Below are 20,907 nucleotides of genomic sequence, written 5' to 3'. Positions count from 1 at the left end.
AGGATTCCCCAGAGGACTGCAGTGCTGGCACCACCTGACAGCAAGACACTGCAAAAGGCACAGCCAACTGGCGGGTCTTACATTGAGAAGTGTCTGCCATGCCAAGACCCCAGGCAAATAAAGAACATGCTTAAGAAAGATGTAGTGAAATGTGCGCCAAGTTTTCCAAGCTGGAAATGGTTCCTTATATAGGGCACACACAATATGCTTGCTTCATTCACTTCTGCTGGATTTGAAGAATGAACATGTCCTGCAAGAGCATGTGGTAATGGTCTCTCCTCCTTCATTTGTGCTGCTATTTTAAGAAGTAGGGCAATGTTAAGTTCAGAAATAGCTTGGCAAATAGAGTGGTTCCTGTATTTCTTGTAGGATTACTGTACTTCCCTGGAAAATTATATTTTCAGATACCTGCAGGACTTGGTAGCTCCTTTTCCTCAAGTCTTTGCCTGCCTCTGTCAGGGGAAGTTGCCATCAAGAAGACATCAGAGTGTGGTTAATAGACCATGACCTCACTGCAGTGGGTGAAGCTAAAATAAAGTATTTAATCCTTAAACTACCCTGAAGCTCCTCTGACTACCTAAGAGGACTAAGCTGTTCTCCACACATTTTCCACTCCCATGTCAGGGCACAACAAGGTCCAGCTGCCCTGTGGAAGGAAGCCAGGAGCCAAGGGTGTCCACGGGTCTGGCAGGGCCATGAGATCCCCAACCAGGGCCTGTCCCACAGCAACCAGCAAGGGAGCAGGGACAGAATGGGAATGGGGACCTGCACCAGCCTAGATCTTTGTGACTATCCAGCAGGGCCACAGTGATGGGGCAGGTCCGAAAAGCTACCCTTTGAAGGACTGAGAAGTTGCACTGAAAAGGCATAGCTGCTGTTTCCTCCTCTCCGTTTTCTACTTCAGCAAAGAAAATTAGGAAGCTACAGGGGAGAGCATGCAAAAACTGCACACAGTCTGAAGGAGAAAATACATTTCTGGAGCAGGTGCTGCCAAAAGAGTTTAGCTGTTGGCGACTGCCAGCAAGCTGAAAATTTGAAATAGGCAGCAGTAGCTGGTATTGGTAGTGGTCCAAATTCCAAAACCCCAGTGTCTCTATGGATTACACAGATAACCTGTTAAGAGGTATTATTCTCAAATGCTGTGGGGCACACTGAAAAATGAATCTGCTATAGGGAAGCAATTTATCAGCAATGCTTTCAGCATGCCTGCACTTGTAATACTTCAGCATATTCTGCAAGCTTGGCTTTTAAATGCCAGCATTTCTCTTTGGCATTCATGATGGGCTTTTAGCTTAACCAGCTCTGATGATAACTGAATTTATGACAAATAAAGGGGAGTCCACAATTTTTTCTTTGTAGTCTATGAGACAATTCCAGGAATCTCAAAAGTTAAGGAAGTGGTCACAACTTAATGGTTTAATTTTATATCTGACCAGACTCTCTTAAAGATGTAATATGGGGCACTTGGATGATGGAAACTTAAACAGAAAGATAGGTCTGAGAAACAACAGGATGATGTGACCATCTCTAGAGAGGTTATTTTTCAAGCACTGCAGTGATATGATGTTGTAGTCTCAAAGGTTTGGGGAATATATGATGAAGTATGAAGATTCACTTCCAGACTAGTTGAATTTAAGGATGATACAAGAAAAGGAAGCACTATTACAAGACCATTGACCACTTCCCAGATGAGGGAACGCTTTCCAACACAATGGTGAGATGGGATTATTTTGATACAATTTCCTTAATCCAAGCGATGTACTGACAAGCTGTCCCATGTAATTATGCTTCTGGCCTTGCACAGTCTTATAATATACTCTTATGCCACTCACCTCAGTTTTGGTGATTGAAAAGAGTAATTAGTGAGCTATACTTAAAGATGAAATCATGAAGTTATTTTTCTTCTTTTTTAAACACTTATTTAAAAAATCATAGTTCCATGTGTTTCATTCCAAGAATTTGGAAATAACTATTCATACCTGCAACTTTTAGAGAAAAAATATAACTAAAACACTAAAACCAAAATGTATCCATTGTTTAGAGTTTATTTTAAAAGCCAGACAGATGTACAAAAAAAGCTCATTAACAACATGAAAAAATGTGACTGGTTTCTGTGCCTGGAAATGTGATAGAGAGAGGAGGTGAAGGCAAGAAGCAGGCCACCACACAGCTTAAAAAATTCAAGTTGTCATCAAACTAAGCTTTGTTTTAAAAAAAAAACATATGATGGATCCCAACTATTGTAAGCTTGCTGGGACTTGCATTTTGTCCTTTGGTCACAATAAAATGAAACAAGTTCAGGAACCCTCATATATGGTAATAGTTGGGTTTCATAAGGTATTACAGTATAATTAGGACAACTTATATGGCCTTTATGTAGATCCTGATCTCAATGGACTGGACGCAGCAAAAATGCTAAAATATGCTCCAGAGCAATAAAATTTTAAGATCAATAGTTTGTAGGGGGAGTTATAACTATCATATATTGAGATAACACTATTCAGTTGATAAAATGGATACTTTTCCACTATAATGGAAGTCTGCCATTATTTTTTTTTCCATTATTTTAATTATAATGGAGGTACTAAAAATTTCTTTTCGGGTTCTGGTTGAGCATAAGATACTGAGGTTATTCATATAACTTTTAACATCTAAAAGTCTGGTCTAGGATAGTTACAGTCACTGGCAAGAGAGAGACCTCTTCAAATTAGTTTCATCCTCCCTGTCTCCCATGTTGACTGTACAAGGAACGTGGAGAATTAACTTTCAGATGACAGAAAGACTTCTTCACTAAGTTATGTATAAGCCTCACACAAACAATATCTATATTAGTGTACCAAAAAGTACTTTTTTCATGTACTTTTTATTTGTTCTTAGATGAAATCTCTTTTTTGTACAGAAGACTTTTTACCAAGAAAATTATTCAATGTTTATTAGGAATATGAAGCTGGTGAAGGGTCTGGAGCACAGGTCTTACAAGGACCGGCTGAGGGAACTGGAGGTGTTTAGTCTGGAGAAGAGGAGGCTGAGGGGAGACCTCATCACCCTCTACAACTACCTGAAAGGAGGTTGCAGAGAGCTGGGGATGAGTCTCTTTAACCAAGTAATAAGCAACAGGACAAGAGGGAATGGCCTCAAGTTGTGCCAGGGAAGGTTTAGACTAGATATTAGGAAGCATTTCTTTACAGAACGGGTTGTTAGGCGTTGGAATGGGCTGCCCAGGGAGGTGGTGGAGTCCCCATCCCTGGAGGTGTTTAAGAGTAGGGTCGACTTAGCGCTGAGGGATATGGTGTAGTTGGGAACTGTCAATGTTGGGTTGATGGTTGGACTGGATCATCTTCAAGGTCTTTTGAACCTGGACGATTCTCTGATTCTGTGATTCTGTAATACAAAGAACTATCAACAAGTCCTTCCAAACATGATTTCTTCATAACTTCCTAACAAGTAGCTTCCAATACAGAGTAAATCCACATCACTAGTCATTGCGTTCTACCTTGAGTTATATCAGAGACAAAAATTTTTAAAGCACTGAAAATCCCAGAGGAACAAATTAAAGAAACCAAACAGACTAAAAAAGTAGCTGATAATAATACAATATTTGCTCGTACATTTGGAGAATATTCAGTGAAATCATTTAATAATAAATGCAGTTTTATCTCACAAAGATGGTGCTCTTCCCTGTAATAGCCCTTCACTAAGATCACTGTAAGATGTTAACATACACGTTTAACATGTTAACATGTTTACAAGCCTCAGGAAACTCATTCCACAGTGCTGGGTTCTGTTTTGCTACCAGACATCTTTTTCTGCCTTGAAAAGCCTCAGATATCTATAGATACCTCAAGGCTACAATGTCAGAGAAGGAACTATCTAATTTATGTTAACAAGCAGCTTTAAAACACATATTTTTGATTCAGTGCCAATAGGAGATGAAATTAAATCACAAGATCTGAGTCCATAAACACACTGAAATGATATTCTCAAAGAAAAAAAAAAAAAAAAAAAAGAAGAAAAAAAACCCACAAAACAAGGATTATAAATAATGCATTGCAAAGAAACTCTGAGAATTTCCTTGTCTCATGCAGAGTAGCATGCAAATTACATTTGGCAAGTCTCCCCTCAAGTGGGGAAGCTGATCACAAAAACAAAGAATAATGATGCCATTTCAACTTCCCTTCCTCCTGATTTAAACTGTAATGCTTCTCCAGGTAAGAACATACTCCTGTGCACTGAAAAGTCAAAAAAACAAAATCATGCCTCTTGGAAGGGAAGTCCTTTTCCTACATGGCAGATGGCTTTGTTCCAGCACCACAGTTTAACTATACATCATATTTCTTGATAGTAATGATGTACATCTTCCCTCCCCGTCACACAGATGCCAGGCTCTCCTCTCAGACACTGTGTTCTCTTTGGCCCTATAAAGAGTGACACTTTGGTTACTCCATAGTCTTACAGAGGTGATTTCCTTCCATCTTGCTCCTGAAGTAACACATTCTTGATGAGAAATGCCATAATATTTGCTATGCAAGTTCTAAAAATCAGCACCATCCCAAAGCTAAATAAATCCTGAACATTGATCACCAAACAAAAGATAGGATTCTGCTCAGTAGCCATATGGACAATAAAACTTCACATACACATGAAAATTTCTGGCCATCCAGACATGAGGTTACATAAATAAAAACTCATTCTGTGTTCCCAAAGAAAAAGAGAAGAGAAAAGAAAAAGTGTCGATGTTGCTGACTTAAAAAAAAGGAATTCTTCAGCAAGAAATTATCTGCAGAAAAGGGGAAACCCCATGCTGACATGGCTGCCCATTGTCACCAGCTTCTTTCTGTCTTCTTCCCCTTATTAAGGTAGAAGGCTACAAGCTGCTATACAGAGACAGATGAAAAAAATCAGCAGGTCCTTACAAATGAACCCCATTAAAGAAGTAAGACATAGTCAAGTCTGTCTCCAAAAGCAGAAGAATTGAGATGAAGGATCTCTGTTACTGGTCCCACCTTGGCAGAGATGCTGTGGAGCACAGCTAATTTAGACAGTTAAAGATAGAAGAAAGTTTAGAAGTCTTTTGTTTCTTCAGGCAGATATAATGCCTGAATAATCTATTAATCTTCAATCAAAAACACTTGTCAGCATTTTAAAAAGCATGGAAAAAACAGGCTTTTCATTAAAAAAAAGCAAAGCTTATCCTTCTCTATGTGCTGGACCAGACAGTTATGCAGCTGTTTGATTATCAACTCAAATGGATCAAAAAGGTTTAGTGCTCTTGAATCAACAGCACCTCCAAATAAGAGAAGCCTGAAAAACACATCAGATGCCTGAATGTAGGATAAAGTATAGTACTAACAAAAACAGCATCTCACATCTCTTTTGAATAAAACACCTCCAGAAACTGTTACCAAGATAAACAACCACTGCATTAGCAAATGTCTTTTTTATATAGTCTGCACAAGCAGTTCGCAAAAAAAAATTATCCATAGAGTGTGACATAGCAGGAAAACTGAAGGATACTCTGACAATATGGAAATGCAAAAGAAAAAGGTAAGTGGATACTCTAGGAAGCAGAGCAGTAAACAAAGTGACAAAAAAGAGAAAAAAAAGAGAGAGAGAGACTAAAATGCCCATACCCAGACATTGTTCTTAAAATTTAACGCAAAGATAGCTCTTCTGTACCTCAAGAATCAACACAGAATAACAGTTGTTCCTCTACACAAAAATAGCAGCTTTAAAGTCCAAATAATGGAATTGCATTTGAATCATGGCACTTAGAAGTAGGTTACAATTGCAAAGAAATGTTTTAAAAACAACCAAAAAACATTTATGAGAAGCAGAAGTCCATAGCACATTGTCACAGAGAAAAAAATAATTTCGTACTATTTTAAGGTTATGCAATGTGAAACTTAATCAGAATATTGGAAGAACTAAAGCTACACGAATTATCTCCTCCAGGAGCATTACGAAAAAGCGTGGGCTGCAGAGAAAAAAATATCATGACACATGGCAGGGATAAAAGAACAGATTTTAACTTAAGACAAAAGCATATAGATATATTAAATTTTAAAAAGGCCATTGATTTAGAAAGGAAGGACAGACTCCATCAACATTTGTTCTTAACTGCAAGAGGTTTGCTTAGAGTCTCTGTTCTGCAGTCTTATTCCAGTTTATATATTAATTTATTTTGGTCAGGGAACAAATGCTGTATCATCAATAGGTCAAGGTATGCTCCTACTTGCAACTTTCTTGTTAATGAAGACTACATGTGATATAGACCATGATACCATGAAGACCTCACCCCTGAAGAGATACATATGTAGCTCAGGTAGGATCCTGATGATTAATTCTGCATACAAGTAAATAAATTCCATTACATATAAGGAAGCTGGTGTCTATACTTAGTTTTGATGATCCCAAAGTATTATATGTATGACCTAAATCTCCCCAGATTCGTACAGTGTTTAACAAGTATGAAGAGTCAAAATTCTCTTTTCTCCATCCTGTCTGCTTGAGCCTAAAACTTTTGTTGGACTGATATAACAAGAAAATTAAATATCATTCCTACTCTAAATTGTAAATGAATTGGTACATTTGTTAACTGCTTTTGATGTGCAGTTCTTGTGTGTTCTGCCTCACAAACATCAGATTTCCAGCTGAAGGAAAGCATGACAGGTCTAATGACATCAGTGGAACTCTTTCAACTTTTGTTGACAGACATATAGGTTCAAAACTGTGATTAGCATGATACCCACACATACAAATCCGTATGACAATCTATCATTCTTTTCTGCCAGGACAGTCTGTCTTCTGTCAAAATAGGCTAGTTGGAATATTTCTGGCCCTATAATCCTCTTCAATACTGTTACACAACTATGAACAGGTTTGTAAAGGGTGTTTGTTGCCATTTTCTTTGTGTTTAAACACAATAGTTTTCCACATGCTCATGTTCAAAATTTTTACTCTGAAACATCACTATTCCCTACAGTTCTGGCTTATCTTATTTTTGGGCACAGACTACAACACACCAAATAGACACGAGCCAAAAACAATGTATAAAATGCACAAATTCCATTGTGTCACTTCTGCATACAGCATTTGCTCTTGTTGGCCCACACTGGAAAGCACTGGGAGGCATAATGTACAGCACACAGAGAAGCTTGGCAAAGAAGCCATGTGTTGCCAATGGATATAACAAAATTGTGTATATATATATTATGGCATAGCCCTGCTGGTTTAGCTTACACAATTAAAGACACATCAGAGAAAACAGAAGTACATTCCTTGCTACCCTCCATTCTGGGTTTACTCTTCCTTTTATCAGACAGATTCACTAAATTCAGGTTCATGCTTTTCACTGTAAGAGGTTTACATGGTGAACCAGCTGTCAATAGACTCCTAAAGAGGATGGCAGCTCACATGTCATTGACGGGGCTGAGGAGGTAGAGTTGCTCCTATCACTCCTAGAAAGATTACAGACAGAAGAATATTTGAAGCTGCTTTTACTTTTTTATTTTCTCAGCAGCAGAGGAAATAAATTACATAAGACCACAAGAATGGGTGGAAAAGTCACTGCACGATATTTACCTACCCTGTTCAAGTAAGCAGTGTATTATTCAGACTTCTAACAATAAATTCATCAATAGCATAATGTTTTCTCCTCAAACAGCAAGTGCAATGCCCTACCAGACACAGCAGTTCAATATAACTGCCAGCATGTCTGTCTGAGAGAAATGCTTTCATACTCCACCATTACCAGAGCTTCACTTCAGGCAAGGGAGTCCTTACAGAAGCTCTGCTCAAGGATACCAGGGAGTGAATGGCAGATGGACTTTGTTTACTGTCCTTACTGACTAGCATGGAAAAGAGAGTAGCTCAGAAAGTGTGAGCAAAACCTTCAGCCTTTCACTGCTGCTTCTGAATGATGCTAATTCACACAGTACTGAGTCAGTATCTTCTGCTGCACTTCTGAAAACTGTGAGTTGCTGTAACTGCCAATCTGTTTTCTATTTCACCCTGCCCAAAAGAAATTATATAAAAATATGCAAAAGGAAAAAAAAACAAAAAACAAAACAAAACAAAAAAAAAAAAAAAAAAAAAAAAAAAAAAAAAAACCAAACCCAAGTGCATTACTTCTGAACCTAACCAGTTCTGACAGACCTGGCTCCAGCTCACTGTGCTGTCCTTGACTTTGCTCCAACATGCTGTGGACAGAGCTCTGAGTGGTCTCTGACTTCTGCTGGTCCATTAGCACAGTTATTGCAGGTTGCCCCTGCAGTCCCATTAGTACCTATCAAGCAGAGAATTGCTTGCTTGGTCACTGTCTGTAAGCATTTTGGTGACTCATTTATCAGCTTTTCCTCTATTTCAGAGAGTAAATCACTTGAGCTCCTTATGGTTTTTAAAAAAGCCATTTGATTTGCCAGACTACAAACTGTGACCCTATTTTTTTTCATTCACTGGCTAATTTCTTCCATCTACATTAATCTATTTTTCCATCAACTACATTCAATTTAACATGAACTTCAGTTCTTAAATGTATGACCACCAGTATCTTGGAAATTTTTGCTGTGGCTGAGGAATGATTTCCAGTGCTTCTAACACAATCCACTCTGATGCTAATTAATTCTAATGGAAGAGACATTTACAATGCTGGACAGACTGAAACACATCTCTATCAGCAAGCAGAAATAAGCTCTAAAACATCTGCTCCTAACAGTAAGATATGAAGGAAAAAAAAAAAAAAAAAAAAAAAGGAAAGATTTCTTTCTGTACCCCTTGCAGGGTGGGATAGTTTTACTTTTTGAGGGATCATGGCCTTCCATGTTTTTATTTTGTTAACATGTCTTATTTTTGTTTGGAAGATCAAGCTGTAAGTACTAACTAGTGCAAGGTGTTCAGCATAAGCAAGGAATTCTGTTAACTCTGCTGCCTCACTTCAAGGTTTGGGACTCTTTCATACTCTTGGTTTCATACTCTTTTGTTAACTGCAGCTTTGGGTGGAGTTAGGATTTTTTATCACAATTGAGGACTGATTGCATCAGAGTTTTGTTTACAACCACAGTTTTAACTTGCTTTTATCTAATCCACTTCATAGCTCACCACACGCTGCTCTCACCTGTATGTCACTGTATTTAAGCTTCACCCAGTGTCCCTCTGTAGCGTCATGGAAGGGGTTTCATTAATCCTTCTCACTATTCCTACTGTCTCTGCATTTTATCGATATCTCTCCTTCCAGATGTTTCTCTTTCCACCTGTGTCTCACAGTCCTCTCTCCTCCCTCCATGTTCGCAGCAGCTCTCCAGTAGCTTGGGCAGAGGCTGAGGCAATATTTTGGGGCAAATACTCAGTATGAACTAAGCTACCAAGACCTGACCTGACTACTCTGACTACTAGGAAAGACAGTAGCCTGCAAATGCTTCCTCTTCCTTCAGGCCCTTATATTTTCAACAAAATAATAGTCCCTGGAAGAAGAAGCAAGAGGAGGAGATAAACAAAACAAAACTATGCAAACTATCAAGAAATTTACTTAGAAAATAGAATACCTGAGTTACAGTTGCTGTTTCTGTTGATGTTTCATTATTTATTAGGGGTGATAAATTGAAAGAGCTAAAAAAAAAAGTGCTTTGGTGGCCCATACATTTACCCAACAGTTACAAGGTGTGTTTACTATCCCTCAGAGCAGAGCGCACATTGTACATATATATCTATTACATGGGTAGCTACTCCTCATATCAGTTATTTAAGCCCCATGCATGCCCTCCTGCTCAGCTGTGACTGTCCCTGTGCAACACATGTCTTTTCAAAGTCTGGATCTGGTTAGCTCAACACTCCAACCTTATAATGTAAAAAAAGTCATTGCTGACATTAAAAGACAACCCCCATTTAAACAGAGGTTTACATGAGGAAACAGCTGTCCAACCCCAAAGAGGATTGAAGCTTGTATGTTACTGGCATCTTTCCACAATTGGCCTAAGAGGTCTAACGAAGACAAACCCCACATAACCATATTATTAACCATTAGGAAGAGAGCAGCTGCTTGCAAAATTCAACAGTTTTGTGCAATGTCACAGGGACTTAACCGAAACATTTGATCTTTGGAGGTTGGTACACTGCAAATTTTTCACTGAGTGTTGAGTTCAGTTTTTAGCCTGACAGTTGCAAAAGTATGAAGCACTTAATTAGTACCCCCTAATTCTTTCAGTGGAGCACTTAAAGTCAAAAATTAATAGTGGTGGATTTTTGTTTACCAAAATGTCCTGTCAGAATCAAAAAACATTTGAGTGGCTACATGGGAGTGCTATAGTTTTAGTCTGCTGATGACAGAATAGAAACTGTAATATATGACCAATATGAGATATTGTGAATAATTATAAGAACTGACCACTGAGATGATGAACAGTACACAACAGAGAAATTAAATAACTCTGAAGACAGGGAAATTTATCAGGAGTGAGGTCTGTTTCTGGATGTTTCATTAACAGCAAAAACTAATCATAGAATCATCATATAATGGTTTGAGTTGGAAGGAACCTTAAAGATCATGTAGTTCCGACCCCCCTGCCATGGGCAGCGACACCTTCCACTAGACCAGGTTGCTCAAAGCCCTGTCCAACCTGGCCTGGAACGCTTCCAGGCAGCGGGCAGCCGCAACCTCTCTGGGCAACCTGTTCCGGTGTCTCACCACCTTCACAGTAAAGAATTTCTTCCGTATATCTAATATAAGTCTACCATCTTTCAGTTTAAAGCTGCTACCCCTCATCCTATCACTGCACTCCCTGATAACAAGTCCCTCCCCATCTTTCCTGTCGGCTCCCTTTAAGTACTGGAAGGCCATTATAAGGTCTCCCCAGAGCTTTCTCTTCTCCAGGCTGAACAACCCCAATTCTCCCAGCCTGTCCTCATAAGGAAGGTGCTCCAGCCCCCTGATCATCTTCCTCTGGACTCACTCAGGCAGGCCCATGTCATTCTTACACTGGGGGCCCCAGAGCTGAATACAGTGCTACAGGTGGGAGCTACCAGAGCAGAGTAGAGGGGGAGAATCCCCTCCCTTGACCTGCTGGCCACACTTCTCTTAAATGCATCCCAGGATACCATTGGCTTTCTGGGCTGAGAGCACACGTTGCTGGTTCATAGTAAATTTTCCATCCACTACTATTCCCAAGTCCTTCTCTGCAGGGCTGCTCACAATCCACTCATCACCCAGCTTGTATTTGTGCATGGGATTGCCTCAACCCATGTGCAGGACCTTGCACGTGGCCTTGTTGAGCTTTATGAGGTTTGCACAGGCCCACCCCTCAAGCCTGTCAAGGTCCCTCTGGATGACACATCCCTTCCCTCTAGTGTGTCAACGGCACCACACAGCTTGGTGTCATTGGAAAACTTGCTGAGGGTGCACTCAATCCCACTGTCCATGTCACCAACAAAGATGTTAAACAACACTGGTCCCAGTACTGACCCCTGAGGAACGTCACTGCTCTCCACTTGGACACTGAGGCAATGACGACAACTCTTTGAGTGCAACCATCCAGCCAATTCCTTACCCACCCAGTGGTCCACCTGTTAAATCTCTCCAATTTAGAGATGAGGATGTCATGCAGGACAGTGTCAAATGCTTTGCACAAGTCCCTGTAGATGACATTTGTTGCTCTTCCCTTATGCACCAATACTCTAACTTCATCATAGCGTTACCGGAAAAGCCATCAGAGGAACTCTCTAAGACTCATTTTGGAGTCTTAGAAAGCAGGCATTCTTTATTGCAGTGCTGGGCACACACACAAAGTTTTGCAAAGGTGAGCGCGCCCCCATATCTGTAAGTGGCAGCTAATATATAGTGAGATTATACATATTCATAATTCTTCTGAGAAATGAGTTACTTATGCATTAGATTTCCTGGAACAAATTACAATATCTGCATCCTAATTATGCATGTGCTATTCTTGCTGGGTGGTGGTCTCGAGGGGTCCCTGGTGGTCATTGGTAGTCTTCCTCACCATGTCTGCTGATTGACCTCAGTGCTCACACATGCTCACAAAGGTCTGTTTAGGAGGTGTTGTGCAGCTGTGTTGTATCTTGAGCTGGTTTGTTTTAATTTATCCCAACCTTGTTCCTGTTATCTTCAAGAAGAGACCCCAACTGTCTTATTTATTAATGTCTTATCTTCAAACCCCTTCTTCACAAAAGCACCAACCTTCAGCTGCACATTCCAGAAGCTACATTGACCTACTTCATTCTCAAAAAAAATATTTAGCAAGACAAAAAGCAAGACAAAGAGGAAAAAAAAAATATTAGCAAGATGTTTTGACTCACAATAGAAGGTCACCAAATTTGTCAGGCATGATTTGCCCTTAGTGAAACCATGCTGGCTGTCACTAATCACCTCCTTTTTTTCCATGTGTCTTAGCATATTTTCCAGGAAAATCTGCTCCATGATCTTGCTGGGCAGAGAGGTGAGACTGACTAGCCTCTAATTCCCTGTCTTCTTTTTTTCCCTTTTAAAAAATGGGGCTTATGTTTCCCCTTTTCCAGACAGTGGGAACTTCACTGGACTGCCACAACTTCTCAAATATGATGGATAGTGGCATAACCACTTCATCTGCCAGTTCCCTTAGGACCCACAGATGTATCTCATCAGGTCCTATGGAGTTGTGCACCTTCAGGTTCCTTAGATGGCTTGAACATGATCTTCTCCTACAGTGGGCAGTTCTTCATTCTCCCAGTCTTCTGTGTCCTGGGTGATGTGGTTGGAGTACTTGCCGATAAAGACTGAGGTAAAAAAGTCATTGAGTACCTCAGCCTTCTCCATACCCCAGGTAATTAAGTCTCCCATTTCCTTCCAGAGAGGGCCCACATTTTCCCTAGTCTTCCTTTTTTCACCAATGTACCTACAGAAGCTTTTCTTGTTGTCCTTGATGTTCCTGGCCAGATCTATTTCTATCAGGGCTTTGGCCTTCCTAACCTGATCCCTGGCTACTTGGACAATTTTTCTGTATTCCTCCCATGCTATCTGTCCTTGCTTCCACCCTCTGTAGGCTTTCTTTTTATGTCTGAGCTTATCCAGAAGTTCCTTGTTCATCCATGCAGGCCTCCTGGCATTCTTACCCGACTTTCTTTTTGTTGGGATACATTACTCCTGAGCTTGGAGGAGGTGATCCTTGGATATTAATGAGCTTCCTTGGGCCCCTCTTCTCTTCACAACTTTATCCCACACTACTCTGCCAAATATGCTCTCCTGAAATCCAGGGTAGCAAGCTTGCTGTGCTCCCTCCTTGTTGTCCCAAGGATCTTGAACTCCATCACTGCAGCCAAGGCTGACCTTGAGCTTCACACTCCCCACCAGCACCTCCTTGTTGGTGAGAACAAGGTCCATCACAGAACCTCTCCTTGTTGGCTCCTCTATCACTTAGGGAAGGAAGTTATCATCAATGCTTTCCAAGAACCTCCTGGATTGCTTATGCGCTGCTGTGATGTCCCTCCAACAGGTATCAGGGTGATTGAAGTCCCCCAGGAGGACCATGGCCTTTGAATGTGAGGCTGCTTCTATCTGTCTATAGAGGGTTTCATCCGCTTGGTCTTCCTGGTTGGGTGGCCTGTAGCAGACCCCCACTATAATGTCACGTGTCCCTGCCCTCACTTTAACCCTGACCCATAAGTTCTCAGTCAGCTCCTCATCCATCCCCAGATGGAGCTCCATGCACTACAGTTGATCATTGACATAGAAGGTGACACCCCCTCCTCGTCTCCCCTGCCTGTCCTTCCCAAAGAGTCTGTATCCTTCCATGCCAACTCTCCAGTCATGGAGGTCATCCCACCATGTCTCCTTGATGCCATTAAAATCATAGACCTGCAGGCATGCGCACATCTCTAGCTTCTCTTGTTTATTCCCCATGTTACATGTGTTTGCATAGAGGCATTTAAGTTGGGCCCCCGATGAAGCTGACTTACTGGATGGAATTCCTTTGTACTACTCTTCAGGTGCTCTCCTGCTGACCTGTGATCCCCCTCCAGGCTAAGTTAAAATCAGTCTTTTGATGAACACACCTCTTTTACTCACATGAAGCCAAACACTCCCCTTGAGTTACACCATACAACCATATTTCTGTATTCCTTCCATTACCACTCCAAGATGCTTTCTTCCAGGAAATGGGGAATAGCGAGTTAGAAGGGGGCAGCAGAACTTTCCAATAACTTATTTATTTGCCTATTGTGCATAATGTTGTCTTCCTGTTATACTTTATACCATTCAAGCTAAAGATTTGCTAGAGCTGTTTATTGCTTTTGAGTTTTTCGGGTTTTGAAGGGTATTTTGGTATGTAGTAGGGGCAACAGGAGGAAGCCGTAATCTGAGCTAAGGGATGCTCAGCAGTCTCATGCCCCTACACAGTTTGTTCATGACAAGCTGTGTTGCGGCCACATGCCTCCATGTTAGCAACAAATGCTCGAGAGAGTATTCAAAACCAAATGAACAAAATTAAACCAATTAGTAAAGTCATGACTTCAAAACTTCTTTAGTATTATTTGTTCACTGCAGTGTCATAGTATTTAAAGATCCTCACGGGGAATCAAAACTCAGAAACATTCACTACAGGTAAGAAATGGAAAGAAAACCAGAAGCGTGACCATTCAGGCAGCAAGCAAGATCACCAGAAGCCACACAAGAATGATGAATGTGGCAGTTTGCTGTGAAGTCATCTATCTATGCTGGACTCTTCTATAATATTTGCGTGATTGACATGAAAAATCAGAATGGTTCGTACACAAATATGCAATTATGTGTGAAAATGACCGCTTTCCCTGCTTGGCTGTTGAACAGAAGATGATCTCATTTTATTCTAATAGCCAACGATCAAAATTAGTCTTAGGACACACAAAAAATGTGTTTTGAATGCTTTTGAGGGCTTTTTTTCCTCAGCCTTTTTCCCCTGTCTGAAGAAGCTTTTAAATTGTCACATAAATTTTACTTATTTAGACAGTAACCATGTCTTCTTGACATCTAATTCTAAGTCTCATAAATGTCCTTTAAAAGTAGCAATACATCAACATAATTAAAAATAAAAATTGAGATATATAATCCCTCACTACTAAAGGCATAACTTCACTTTCATACTGACTTTTCACTATACAATAGCTTATCCTCTCCCAGCTTCTCCCACTAACAGGAAATACAATTGCAATCTTTCCGTTGTATTGCTGCAAACCAAGAATTCAATAGACATTTTTAACTCACTGACCTTCTCATTGCAAACCAATCTCCCTACAGATCCTGGGACTACAGATTCAGGGCAAAAGAGTTGGATTTGGTTGATTGTTTTTACTTTTTCTTACATAAGTGAGCATTACGCAAGTGAAACTGAGACAGGAGAAATGCTGAGAGAAACAGTTTTGGTCGATGAAACACAAATTCAAGCAGATTCAAAAAAAGAGATTATTTTTTGTTATCCCAGAGATTAATTTTATTAATGAGGCACAAAGATTAAAGAAAAAAATTGCAAATTCCAGGTCCAAATTCATCCAAATATAATTTCAGTGGAGTAACACTAGAGCTTGGTTTCATCACCTTGCTTTCACAGTCTAATTTCTCATGAAAAGTCCCCAACATAATGAATGCATATCTGCCAACCTCTTTTTTTTTCCTAAGAAGATGATGTTATTAACCGACCACCTAAAGGAGGTATAACTGGCAATTACATCAAAGAAAGAAAGGGATCAAAAGGCAAAGCGAAATGAATGCCACAGGGTCTAGTTACTCTGCTACTCCCCTCTTCCACCATCTTCTACCACTTTTATGTTCCAATGAATGCCCTTCTTTTTTCAGTAACATAGCAGCAACACAAAGTAGTTGGTCACATGGGATTAAGAATTTACTATTCATTGCACTGCTATAGATGGCCTTCAAGGCTCACTAAGCCAAAAAACAGCTGACTTTACCCCCTTCCTGTGGACCACAATGGATGGTGTCAGATTTGGTTGATATAAAGCCATGTTGTTAGGTTCTTCCCATGGAAGTAGCACTGACGATGGTGAGAGCAAGGCAACCAAGGGGCCTTTTTTGTGACCACATCCCATACCTGCAGAGACATGATGAAAGGAAGTAGCTTGTGCTTTTGAAGTTGTCAGGGCTGACCTGAAGATCATTGCCCATGCTGCCACAGAGCAGCGTGAAATCTTCCTGCAAGGTAAGGGGCTCAGGAAGGTGGCTTGGACCAATGTCTATCAACTGCAAAAGCCACTTTCATGTAATCATAATGAAGAAGAGCCTGGTCAATCCATTGTTTAAAGGCTGAGGAGAATGAGAGAAGTACAAAATCAAAATCCAGATTTCACTGCCATTTTGCAGTACTTCCGATAGACTAAACTACAGCATAGTTCAGTGTAAATGTACACCTAGGCCAGGTGCACTGCCACTGAGCTGCACTGGAGCTCATACACAGTCCACTTCAGAGAGGTATGCCTGCATTTCCCGCAGCCAGCAGGACTGAAGGAAGCATGCTGCTCACAAGAAGGCTTATTTCAGGGGGAAGGATGCTCTGGAAAGACAAAGTCATTGGACTGACCACTGTGGATGGTCCAGACCTCCTCACACAGAGCCCAGGGAGCCTAAGGCAATGCCGTAAAAGCTGGAGTCAGGAGGTGCTGTTCTTCAATACACAAAGTAAATGAGAAGGCATTTTGACAGGCAGGCCAGACAATACACACACTGACCACAAAATACCTGCAGGATTGTGCTGCAGTTAAACACAAATGTGCAGTCCAGAATATGGTGGACATCTATGTCCCTGGGAAAAGGACCCAGCTTAACTCAAGATCACTTTCTCAAAGGTAATTTTAGCAACCAAGATAAACCCCTGTTCTGTTAAATAGACAGTCTTGTCTCAGTGTACATTTGAACAATTTAGAGAACCTGGGAATCTTATCCCTGAAAGATAATTCAGCAATTTAAGTTAAGTAGATGCATTAAAACAAACCATACAGACTTGTCAATTTGGTGAACTTCTTTATGAAAAAAAAAAAAAAAAAAAAAAAAGGATTTGATCTCCTCTTTTTTTAATGATTAGTAGTTTTCTTTGCAAGCAAAAGAACAATTTACATTAAAAGCTAATCCTCATTCTAATGAAACTAATCAAACAACTCAGGAGTCTGCAAAGGTTTATTCATGTTTTTTTCTGCATTTTGTTGAGTAGTCCCAATGATTTAAGGCTAATTACTCATACAGAGCGGTCACATAGATCACATCAGTATTTTAACTGCACCTAATGTACGATGGCTAAAATGCATGCTAAGCCAGATAAGATTGGTCTCCATGAAAAAAAAAAAAAAAATCAATATTGGAGGAGAAAAAGAGATTAAGACCAACAAGGATAAATTTCAGGAGATCCTTTCATGAGCCCTAATATATTGCTATAGAAGATTAGATACATATTTTTCTGTAAGGGAGCATGGGCATGGCTCTTTAATTGTACATCTATTCCTAAATCACGCACAATGACTACAGTTTACTCAGAAGGAAAACAGTATTATCAAAAGACCTGGAGCTACTGCCTGAACTTGCAGGAAGGTGGGGTCCCCTGTGATTTAGTATTTTTCATCTCTGGCACCTGTGACCGTGATTTCCAAACTGTGGTTCATAGGTTCACAGTAAGTTGTGTATTGCCAGTACACAGATTCATATCACCCACTGGAAAATAACAGGAAGAAGTTTAGCCAGAAGGGTGAGGACTGGTCTGTAAGAACACAATCGTGTTTTTTGCTCCTGTACCGGGATGGTTAACACGACAGTAAATAGCACTGGTAAATACACCTGTAGCAACACATATATGTGAATTTGCAAAAGAAAAACTTTGTCTCCAGATGCACTCAGTCCTTCCCTTCCCCTGTCTTCCTCCCATCCTCACATATACATTGTATTTACTGTGCCCTTACAAAAGGACATTAACTCACACCCGCCACATGCTGAAGAACTTTTACAAGATTCAATTCTGTAGCAAATCACAACAAATCCTCAAATACTCCAAAAATCATTTCTAAAGGATTTATATGGCTTTTGTGGTTAAGCTGCCAATTTGATTATTTTTTTAATATTTGGAAAGCATAGCTATAATGCTTTCCAATTCTCACTCTGACAGAAATATTTTCAGATGCACATAAAATCTTGACTTGGTTTGCTGTAGACTTATATGACACACTTACACTGTAGGTAAGTAAGCGGCACAGCAAAGCTTATCCAGCTAGCCTGGCTCTCCCTTGTCCAGATCAAGGACAAAATGCCCCAAACCTCCTTTACTCCCAGTGTAAGAAGATTCTCTTCTAACTGAGATGCAGGGGCACGGGACAGACCTCAGCCCTGTTCATCAATGCAGGGATGTGACCAGCATGCTCAGAACTGTGGGGAGCCCCCAGGAATGCACATCCCACCTGACATGAACAGCTGTGGAGAACCACATGGAGAGGAGAGAGGGAAGAAGAGAGAGAAATAAAAAGAAAATTTTGTTCTTTGGATGGCAAGTCTAGGTGACTACAGGCAAGACCCAGGATTCTGATCTGCATTACACTTCTGATCCACTTTAATTACATAATTAAATAAATTATATTTTTATTATTTTTTAAAAATCTGATTTAAACATTAAAGTGCTTTCAAATCTACCCTGTTTTTTTCCTGATTTGTGCAACAATGGCCTCCAGCATCAGGTTCTGGAAATTGTGCTGGCACTCTACTTCACCACTGAAGTGTAAACCGTCTTGCTCGATGCAGACACCCCCAGACAGTGTTTCAAGGCCTGGGCTCTGCAGGAACTCGGATTAGGTACAGCACTGCTCTCACTTTAGGCTCTGTCAAGATACCTCTACAAATTCTCAACTACCCAAAGATTTTAACAGTTCACCCTGGCTGCCTTCCACACACTGTGGTTGCTGCTGGTGCAAAGCTTGGTCCATCCTGCTTACCAAAGGGGATTAACAAAGTGAATGTGTGAACAAGAAAGTTTAAAAAGCCCCCTGCAATATTTTGGGGTCTATAAAATATTTCTAAACACTTACAAATAGAACTGCTGATGCTGTATCTGTTGCAACAGGAAAGACTAGCACCACCGTCCCCAAACCTGCACTTTTCCTGGTGCAGGAGGGGATGCACAAGGAGCACACACTCCTTGTACACTTGATATGTGGTGTGTCAACTGTCACAGTTGCATTATTTGTGCCATTTTAGTGTTCACAGTCTTAGCCCTAGTGATTCAGTTTACAGCCTTTCAATGCATTTTTCCAAAAGAGATGAGGGGTGGGACATGAAAACTGCTTTATCTCTGTGTGTTTTGTGACACCAAGAAGGGAAGAAAAGCAGTGTGTCTGATGTTGAAAACACAGCAAAACTGGCCCATGGCTGCTATTAAAGTTGAGATTATTTCAGAAATATGGTGATCCATGGCCCTCCCATGGCAATTAAGACTGCTCTAATGTCCCATTAAGCTTCCTGTTCTCTATGTGGGTGGGAGAAACATCCACTTAATGAACATACATATCTGCTCTGCAAGGAAATAAAAATTAATTTGGATTAGGAGAAAAAATTTTCTCTTTGTCCTTATTCTTACCTTCCCTGCATGGGAACAGGAGTGAAATTGCCCAGAGCAATGCAGCCATCCTCTCTGATTTCTGGTTTTTCACACAGGGTCTGTGGTTCTCCAAGACTCGCTACCATGCCATGATACTCTTTTAATAGCTGCAGCTCATTGCAACTTCTGGTCACCGGTTTGGCTGCCACCTTTGCAGATAAACTGGTTTGATGTAAAGATGTATGATTCAGCTCCATTTCTTGTTGTCTAGAAATTGTACTGTCATCTTTGTTATCCAAGTACATCTGTCCCTGGGGGGTGTTCTCCTAAAGAAAGTGAAAACAAATATATTAGGGCTAAATTGAATTGACTCAATGTTTACTTCAGTACAAGCATGTTAAAAATGCCAAGCGGAAGATTCTTTTGTGCACCTTTGGATGTTTCTTTTGTTGGTTTATTTCCACCAGGAATAATTCCAACATTTTAAACATCTTTGCAACTTCAAAATTAGCCATTATAAGAAGCACTGAAATGCATAAAGAGATGGCTCTTCTACTTCTGCCATGTCTACCACAATTTTCTCCCACAAATTTCCCAGCAGCTTGCACTGGCCTACCCCACAGAATAAGCTGAAGTCATCTCCACATCAGGGGCACAGGAGCCAATGGTGCACAACACCCTCCTGGCTTATAACAGAACTGCTTCACCACCACAACACAGCTTTCTCTGGTGGCAGCAGTCCTCTTGAAGCCATCGCTCCCCTCCCAGATCTCAGGCTCCTTTGTAAAGCCCTGTCACACTGAAGCTCTGGTGCAGCTTATGGCCCCTCATTAAGCAGAGCAGGTACTCCACTTTTATGAAGACAACGTGCTGTTTCAGCAGTTGCCAGAGGCATTTATGAAACGTGAATCAAACCTGGATGAAAATTATGTTCTATTATATGATTATTAACGGTGATTATAATAAAACTTAGTGCATAATAGTCAAAAAGCTTTTATGCTCTCATCATTAAAATTCAGCGTGAAAAGTTATAAAAAACACTTCAGAATCCCACAAAGTGCACAAATCAGACACAAAGACTGAGTTAAAGATCAGCCTGTCTTAAACACACGCTGTGGAGTCTAATCACAGGAATATTTCAGTGTAAAGTGCCAAAGCCACCGCAGAGGACAGCAAGAGCTCAGGAAACAGGCCCACCAGCCTCTGCCATCCCCGCGGCTGGGGAAAGCAGCCCTGTTGGAGCATATACCTGGTTCTCCCTGCAGAGATCTCAGCACAGGACAAGCAGGTAGACCTGCAGGGCTGTGGGGCAAAAATAGCACAGTAATAGGGAATAGGTCCCAGCAGGAGAAATCACTAGAAACAGAAATAA

General features: G+C 40.6%; 1 protein-coding gene across 1 annotated transcript in view; it reads right to left on the bottom strand.

Annotated features, from left to right (window-relative positions):
- Window positions 1-19,840, bottom strand: part of OCA2 (OCA2 melanosomal transmembrane protein) — a 191,095-nt gene extending 171,255 nt beyond the window's left edge. Inside the window, exon 1 of the mRNA XM_074860952.1 lies at window positions 19,575-19,840. Coding sequence (XP_074717053.1) covers window positions 19,575-19,840 — 266 coding nt within the window. The remainder of the gene's footprint in view (window positions 1-19,574) is intronic.
- Window positions 19,841-20,907: the final 1,067 nt, after the last annotated feature.

The sequence above is a fragment of the Strix uralensis genome, chromosome 2 (genome assembly GCF_047716275.1).
Source record: "Strix uralensis isolate ZFMK-TIS-50842 chromosome 2, bStrUra1, whole genome shotgun sequence".
Classification (NCBI taxonomy): Eukaryota; Metazoa; Chordata; class Aves; order Strigiformes; family Strigidae; genus Strix; species Strix uralensis.
This window is presented reverse-complemented; position numbering and strand designations above follow the sequence as displayed.